This window comes from Arachis ipaensis, chromosome B10, assembly GCF_000816755.2.
Source record: "Arachis ipaensis cultivar K30076 chromosome B10, Araip1.1, whole genome shotgun sequence".
NCBI classification, from domain to species: Eukaryota; Viridiplantae; Streptophyta; class Magnoliopsida; order Fabales; family Fabaceae; genus Arachis; species Arachis ipaensis.
This window is the reverse complement of record NC_029794.2, coordinates 28,351,739-28,360,372: the sequence shown is the minus strand read 5'-3', so window position 1 is coordinate 28,360,372 and position 8,634 is coordinate 28,351,739. Positions and strand designations below refer to the sequence as shown.

Genomic DNA, 8,634 nt, shown 5'->3' with positions numbered 1-8,634 from the left:
TGGATTACATGAATAGAGTGTTCCGTCCGTTTCTGGATAAATTCATGGTTGTCTTCATTGACGATATACTAATTTACTCCAAGACTGAAGAAGAGCATGCGGAACACTTACGGACCGTGTTGCAGATTTTAAAGGAGAAGAAACTCTATGCGAAACTGTCTAAGTGTGAGTTCTGGAAGAGTGAGGTGAAGTTTTTGGGTCACGTGGTGAGTAAGATGGGAATAGCCGTAGATCCAACTAAGGTGGAGGCTGTGATGGAATGGAAGCAACCAACCACAGTAACTGAGATAAGGAGTTTTCTCGGTTTAGCTGGCTATTATCGAAGGTTCATCAAAGGCTTTTCGCAATTAGCTTTGCCGTTGACAAAGTTAACTCGCAAAGACACTCCGTTTGTTTGGACTCCTGAGTGCGAGGAGAGCTTTCAGACATTGAAGAAAAAGTTGACCACTGCACCTGTGTTAGTGTTACCTGCGGTGTTGAAGAACACACTTGGGAACTTGAGTCGGAGATACGAATGGATTATCCGCACTTATTCTCAGGTAATTGAATTTGAATTTTGTGGGCGAAATTCCCAATTAGGTGGGTAGAATGTAAGACCCGGTTAATTAATGGTTAATTAACCCATAAATGAGAATTTATTCTAGAAAGCCAAAAATGTTATTTTTATGGCTAAATGTGATAGAGGAAATTGAGACGAGAATTTCGGTACCAATTTTATAGAAATCGGACCAAGATTGGACCGAACGGGCCAAACCGGACCAACCGGACCCAAAGTGTGCCCTTGGCCCAACATAACTAAACCAAAATCCTAGTTTTCAGCACTCTCTCTCCTCACACAACACCAAAACACGCTGAAATTTTAGCAGAATGACCCCTCGCGCGTAGGCGCACTTGGTGCGTACGCGCCGTTCTTCGAGAAAGCGCCATCCACGCGTGCACATGGAGTGCGCGTACGCGTGGACTCCTTTGGGTTTCCTTTGGGGTTTCCTTATTTTATTATATGTATATATTATTATGCTCGGACCGGTTATCTTCGCAGCCGGATTTTGAGTCTTGATATTCCCGTTTTTGACACTCTTTATATATATGATCTTGCGTTAGCTTATCCTTTGCTCGTTGTGTTAGTGATCGGAGTGTTGCGCTTTCGAGTTGCGGTTTTTGTTTACCCCTTTTTTCTACAAGGCTCCTAGTTATAATCAATCATTCATACTACTATACGTACTAAATTTTTGTTTTAGAGGTCGTAATACCTTGCCATCTCTGAATTATGACTTAAGCATAAGTCTCTGTATGGTAGGGTGTTACAGTGCCTGCGACCCCTCTGTCAAGCTCTACAATGCCGTCATCCAGTTCTGCTGCAGCCGCAAGTTCCTTTTCAGCCTCGCCTTTGACGTCTATAAGAAGATCCTCAAGTAAAAGGATTCCAAACCCACTCTCGAAATATATTCCCTTTTGTTCAATTCACTTCTTAGAAGGTTCAATAAGCTCAATGTTTGTTATGTTTACTTGCATTATGTGAGGTCCATGACTAAGCAAATGAAGGCCAATGGTGTTATTCCTGATACTTTTGTCCTCAACATGATAATTAAAGCTTATTCCAAGTGTTTGGAGCTTGATGAAGCCATTAAGGTTTTTCGCAAAATGGGCTTGTATGGCTGTGAGCCGAATGCTTATAGTTATGGATATATTGCAAAAGGTTTGTGTGAGAAGGGTAGGGTGAATCAGGGATTTAAGTTCTTGCAGGAAATGAGGGGTAAGAGTTTTGTGCCAAGTGCGGGTACTTATGTTGTAATCATTTACAGTCTTTCCATGAATCGGAGGTTTGAGGATGCCATCGAGGTTCTGTTTGATATGTTGGAGAACTCTAAGTTTCCTGACCACTTGACTTATAAGACTGTTCTGGAGGGATTGTGTCCCAAAGGGAGAGCCAATGAGGCTTTTGATCTGCTTGATGAGTGCAGGAAGAGGAATGTTAACATGAATGAAAAGATGTATAAGGCTTTGTTGAGAGAATTGCACTATATTTGCAGGGAAGGGGAGTAGATTCTGTGCTTGCTGTTCCTTTAGTCTCGATAAGCATAAGTTGCCGAATTCAGTTGTTATAGGGAGTAGTAGAACTTGGTGTGGTATCAAGAAAGAATAAATTTATTTTTGAGTGAATATTATTCCTGTAGATTTTATGATATTTTTTATTGATGTTAAAATAGTATTAGTTAAAAGAGTAAACACATAATAAAATTATATCATAAATATATTCTAAGAAGCAGAATAATAAAAATTTTCATAAACAGCAACAAAAATTAACTATCACTATATTTTTACATTTTTATTCGTATTTAATTTAGATTATGCATGTGCATCTAGAATCATTTCGTACTCCTATATAAGTGGCTTGGTTGATTTTAGCTAGTGTCCATCTGTAGCGCATTGTTGTCATAAAATTATGTATCAATAAAATCAAAATTAGCTTAATATATTTTGTTACAAAATTTCTTTATAATGATGCTTAATTATCACTTATCTTTTAATTTATTTAGTTATTATATATAGACATCGGTATATCATCACCGTTCGAAATTGGTTATATCATATTAAAATCCAAATCTTTTTTATTTATCTTTTATTTAATTTATTGAGAGATTATGGATGTAGTGTTTAATTAAACCTACTGAAGATTAGTCTTATCTAATCTATTTATATTTGTTAGAGATATAATCATTCGTGTTGTCTCCTTCTATCAACTTAAATTTTTAAAAGAAATGATATCATAATATGATATTAGAAGTTTATATTCGAAAAGTCTAGAGTTTGATTTTTAATAAATCCCAAAGTAGAAAAAAAATAACATAAGACAAATAAATAAATAAAGCTTTAGAATTCGACTTTTGGTGAATCCAAAAAAAAAAGAATAAAGTAAATAAAAAAGAAAAAAAGCCTATGCAACAAATCAAACAAGCTCAAAAGAGATTCTTACTTGAAGAGAAGTGTTAGGAATATAACAATTTATATTATTTCTTTATATCAATTTAAGCTTTTAGAAATGGTATCATGACAATATTATTTTAAAATAGCATATCTAATCTACACTGATAACTTTATCCTAAAATACCTGTTGAGTTTGAAAAACTAACAACATATTATTAATGATGACTAAACATTATAATTGAGTTAAAAATCTAATTATGTGTGTGATTAGTTTGTTAATTATCCAGAAAATTAAACTAATCAAACTGGCCCAATAACAAGCAAACAAAGCCTAACAATAGTTCAGATCCATAAGCTCCAAGAAAATGAGTAGCTGAACATAAATCATACTCTCAGGTCCACATACACATGTAAGTGGCTGAATTTAATTCACACTATTTTTATAAGCCCAATTGGTGATCCAAGCCCATTCACTTGAATTGGTGGCTAACTAAGCAATGAAACTCAAATTGTATCAGAATCAAATCACACACCACCGAACCAAATTCTCTCTTCTCTCTCTTATCTTTTTTACATCACCCACATGAAATCACAGAAGTAAAGCAAGAAAAAGGAGAAGCTCTGATTAGGACTAAATCAAAGTACAAAAAATGAGTTACCAATTTCAATCAAAGAAGAAGGAAGTAAAAGAAGTTAGGGCTAAAGACAAAGATCACATTCGAAGGACAATACGATGGCATACACTTTGACAGAAGGGAAATCCAACAACAAACCTCTATTTTTCAATGAAAAATTAGAGCTACTGAAAAGAAAGAATGAAGATCTTTGTGCAGCATGTGAATTACAACCTGTGGACGATAATCATGAATGGTCCTCAAATTCTAACCAAAATAAGCATTGAAGGAGTTGTGACTCCTAAAGAAGAAGCAGAATAGAATGATGACGACAAAAAAAAAGTGAAATTCAATGCCAAGGCTGTCAACATGCTGAACTATGCCATCAGTTTTGAGGAATACCGGAGGTATCTAGATGCAAAACAAAAAAAAATTGGGATAAACTCCAAGTTACACATGAGGGGCACCAAGCAAGTAAAAGAAACAAGGATTGACATGCTAAGCAAGGAATATGAAATGTTTACTATGAAGGAGAGATTCTCTATCATCATAAATAGCTTGGATGCTATGCGAATTACTCATTTCGAATAAGTGCTAGTGAGAAAAGCCTTGAGAAGCCTAACCAAAAAGTGAGAAAGCAAGGCTACTATTATCTCTGAAAGCAGTAACCTGAGCCAAATGACCTATGATGATCTGAGAGGAAAATTACTAGCTTACGAAACCACTCACATGAAAAATGACAAAAAAAAATAAGGAGTGGCTCTTAAGTCTTATGTTGAATCAGTGGAAGATGATTCCAGTGACTGTTTATCAGATAACGAGATTGTATTTTTTGCTAAAAAACTTAAAAGGTCGATGAGGTAAAAAGAAAGAAGCAGAGGAGGCAGCTCAAAGGAACCAAAGAAAGACATCAGCAGAGTCAACTGCCATAACTGCAAAAAAGTTAAACATTTCAAATATGATTGTCCCAAGCTCAAAAGAAAAGACAAGACTCGAGAGGACAAGAAGAAGGTACTCGTGGCTTCATGGAAAGATATGAAAAACGACTCTGAACAGGATGAAGAATCAGACCATAACTCTCAAGTATGCTTAATGGCCAATCACAATCAAGACAATACGGTAATATATTTTGAACTCACTAATGGTGAACTCCATCAAATGATTGATGATCTCACTGAGAAAATTAGAAATTTTTTGAATCAATGCCATGAACTTGAATATGAAAACTATATTTTGAAGGTTGAAAATGCTTACCTCAAAGAAAAATTAAATTATTTGATCTTGTTGAAAAAATAAACGACTTAAATATGAAATTAAATGTCTTAATAAAAGCATTCTATCACTGCCTTCTTGAACTATATTGAGGAAAATAAAAAGTTTCATAAAGTGATTAAGGGTTTAAATTAAGACATAGCTAAATTTGTCTAAAGTTCTAAAAACTTAGAAAAATTATTAGCTAGTCAAAAACTTCTTTTTGAAAGGACAGGCTTGGGATATCATGATAATTCTAAATTTTTTTTGAAAAATCATGTTTTGAAAATAAAGCCTCAACATCTAAAAACAAAAGCTTTCAAACCTCAAATCACTTTGAAAAATCAGCAAGCAAAAATTTTTGTCATACATGCAACCGGTTTGGTCATTTACCAATTCAACGCTGCATCTTTAAAAGAAAGATTAGTAATAAAGTCTAAAAAGTGATTAACAAATATAATGCTCTTGAGCAACAAAGAAGGTTTACCATTAAAGGATCCAAAATGATTTGGATATCTAAGGTCACTTAAGAGTATTATGCAGATTTGCCTAGCATCCAAGAAGAAGAAAGACATGTGGTACTTGGATAGTGGATGCTCTAGGCACATGACCGGAAAGTCTACTTTCTTCATCAAACTCAACAAGTACGATGGAGGCTTTGTGACTTTTAGTGATGGCCGTAGGTAAGGTTGGTAAGAGTTTTTCTACCTTCATTAATGATGTGCTTTTGGTTGATGGACTGAAACATAATCTTCTAAGCATTAGCCAACTATGTGATTTAGGTTATTTGGTTATTTTCAAAAAGTTAGAATGCTTAGTTGTTTGTGAAAATTCGAGTAAAACTTTATTTGTTTCTAAGAGATGTAATAATGTGTATGGCCTCATCTTGAAGGAACTAAAAGAACAAAATATAGTTTGTTTTACTTCCATTGAATCTGAAAAATGGTTATGACATAAGAAATTGAGACATGCAAGCATGTTTTAAATTTTTAAGCTTGTGAAAAAGAATTTGGTTAGAGGTCTTCCTAAAATCAAATTTGACAAAGATATCACTTGTGATGCTTGTGAATCGGGTAAATAAACTAAAAGTTATTTTAAATCCAAGGATGACATCTCAACTAAAAGACCATTGGAAGTACTACATATTGATCTTTTTGGTCTTACTAGGACTCAAAGTCTAGGTGATAAACATTATGATTTGGTGGTAGTTGATGATTCTACAATATTTGGATTGATTCTTTTTTTAGCTTATAAAAATGATGCTTTTTCAATTTTTTCCGTTCTTTGCAAAAAGATTCAAAATGAAAAAGATTTAAAAAATTATTTTCATAAGAAGTGATCATAGAAAGGAATTTGAAAACCAAGATTTGGAAATTTTTTGTGATGAATTTGGTGTTTCTCACAATTTCTCATGTCCTAGAACACCTCAACAAAATAACATTGTTGAGAGGAGAAATAGAAGCCTTCAAAAAATAGCTAAGGCAATACTTTGTGAAAATAAAATTTCAAAATTTCTTTGGGTTAAAGAAGTGAACTCTACTTGTTATATTTTAAACCGAACCATCATTTGAAAAGTCTTGAAGAAAATCCCCTATGAGCTTTGGAAATGAATTCCTCCAAACCTTAAATATTTTCATATTTTTTGATGTAAATATTTTGTGTTAAATATAAAAGATCATCCTGAGAAATTTGATCCTAAATCATATGAGGTTACTTTTGCTAGATATTCAACCACTAGTAAAACTTATAGAGTTTACCTCAAGGAACATAGAATCATTGAAGAGTCCATCCATATTACCTTTTGTGAATCTAACATCATTTTAAGTGTTATTAAGAAAAATAATGTAAGAAATGAGACTGAACAAAATTCAAGTAGAACCCAAAGTGAAGCCAGATCTAACCCCTCGCTGGAAAATAATGTAACAGACTTTGCAGAACAAAATGCAGGAGACAATTTTATTTTGTCTCTTACCAATGCTGACAGTTCTGGAAATCACATCATCATTGAGCCAACCAATACCAGATCTGCTCTTGCAACACCTAAACCTAGAGAATGAAAATTCTTCCACAAGAATTTATAATTAGAGATCCATCTTAAGGAGTTATCAAAAGATCATCAAGTAGAAGAAGAATGGAATTCAATGATCTTGCTCTCATATCTCAAGTGGAACCTCAAAGTGTGAAGGAAGCCATTGATGATCCTTCATGGGTCAAGGTGATGGAGGAAGAATTGGTCCAATTTGAGAAGAATAAGGTTTAGACATTGGTGCTAAATCCGAATGGTAAGAAAGTAACAGGTACTAAATGGATCTTTCGAAATAAATTGGGTGAGGATGGTAATGTTGTTAGAAACAAAGCTAAACTAGTAGCTCAAGGATATGACTAAGAAGAAGGCATTGACTTTGATGAGTCATTTGCTCCGATTGCAAGGTTGGAAGCAATAAGATTATTGCTTGCATACACAGCCCACAAAGGATTTAAGCTTTTCCAAATGGATGTTAATTGTGGCTTTTTGAATGGATTTATTGATAGAGAAGTATACGCAGCACAATCTCTCGGTTTTAAAAACAAATATTTTTCAAACCATGTTTTTAAACTCTCTAAAGCACTTTATGGTTTGAGACAAGCTCCATGAGCTTGGTATGAAAGATTTAGCTCTTTTTTTATTGAAAAATAATTTTCAAAGGGGGTACTATGAATACAACTCTTTTTATCAAAGAATCTAATGATAACTTCATTCTTATTCAAGTTTATGTGGATGACATTGTGTTTGGATCGGCTAATGAAGCCTTGTGTGCTGATTTTTGAAACTTAATGACTAATGAGTTTGATATGAATATGATGGGAGAACTCACATTCTTCTTAGGACTCTAAATCAAACAAACTTCTAGTAAAATTTTTGTGCACCAAGGTAAATATACCAAAGAATTGGTGAATAAATTTGGTTTAGAAAATTCTAAACCAATGAATATTCCAATGCATTCAAACTTTAAACTTGAGAAGGGTGAAAAAAGAAAAGACAGGGATGAAACAAGGTATAGAAAAATGATCGGTTCTCTTATGTATCTAACATCCTCTAGACCGGATATTATTCAAAGTGTTGGAGTTTTTTCTAGATTCTAATATCATCTTAAAGAATCACATCTTTCAGTTGTAAAAAGGATCATTAGATACATTAATGGCATTGCTGATTTTGGTCTTTGGCATCCCAAATCTAATGAATTTTGTGTTGTACGGTATTATGATGCTAAGTTTGCTGGTGATTGGATTGATAGAAGAAGCATGTTTGGAATCTGTTACTTCCTTGGACAGTCCCTAAATGTGTAGTCTAGCAAGAAACAAGTTACAATTGTATTATCCACTATCGAGACTGAATACATAGCCGCTTCTTCTTGTTGTTCTCAATTGATATGGCTTAAAACAAAACTTGCAGATTACAAATTGCAAGTCAATAGTATCCCTTTATTATGTGATAACATGAGTGCTATAAACATTCTAAAAATCCAGCTTTGCATTCTAGGACTAAGCACATTGAAGTGAGATTTCACTCTATTAGAGAACATGTGCAAAAGGAAACAAGTGATATATGGTGCACGAAATTATGATCTCAACGGCGCCAAAAACTTGGTACGCACGATTGTAATCTCAACTCCTTTTCACAACTCCGCACAACTAACCAGCAAGTGCACTGGGTCATCCAAGTAATAAACCTTACGTGAGTAAGGGTCGATCCCACGGAGATTGTCGGCTTGAAGCAAGCTATGGTCATCTTGTAAATCTCAGTCAGGCAGATTCAAATGGTTATGAGGTTTTGATAATTAAAATATAAATAAAATATAAAATA

At 34.0% G+C, this 8,634-nt stretch overlaps 1 protein-coding gene across 1 annotated transcript; it reads left to right on the top strand.

The window, feature by feature from the left end:
• On the top strand, positions 1,367–2,219 carry LOC107620451 (pentatricopeptide repeat-containing protein At3g25210, mitochondrial-like). The gene has a single exon (XM_021113200.1). It carries the CDS (start codon positions 1,525–1,527, stop codon positions 2,041–2,043), a length of 519 nt encoding a protein of 172 aa, XP_020968859.1. The 5' UTR covers positions 1,367–1,524; the 3' UTR covers positions 2,044–2,219.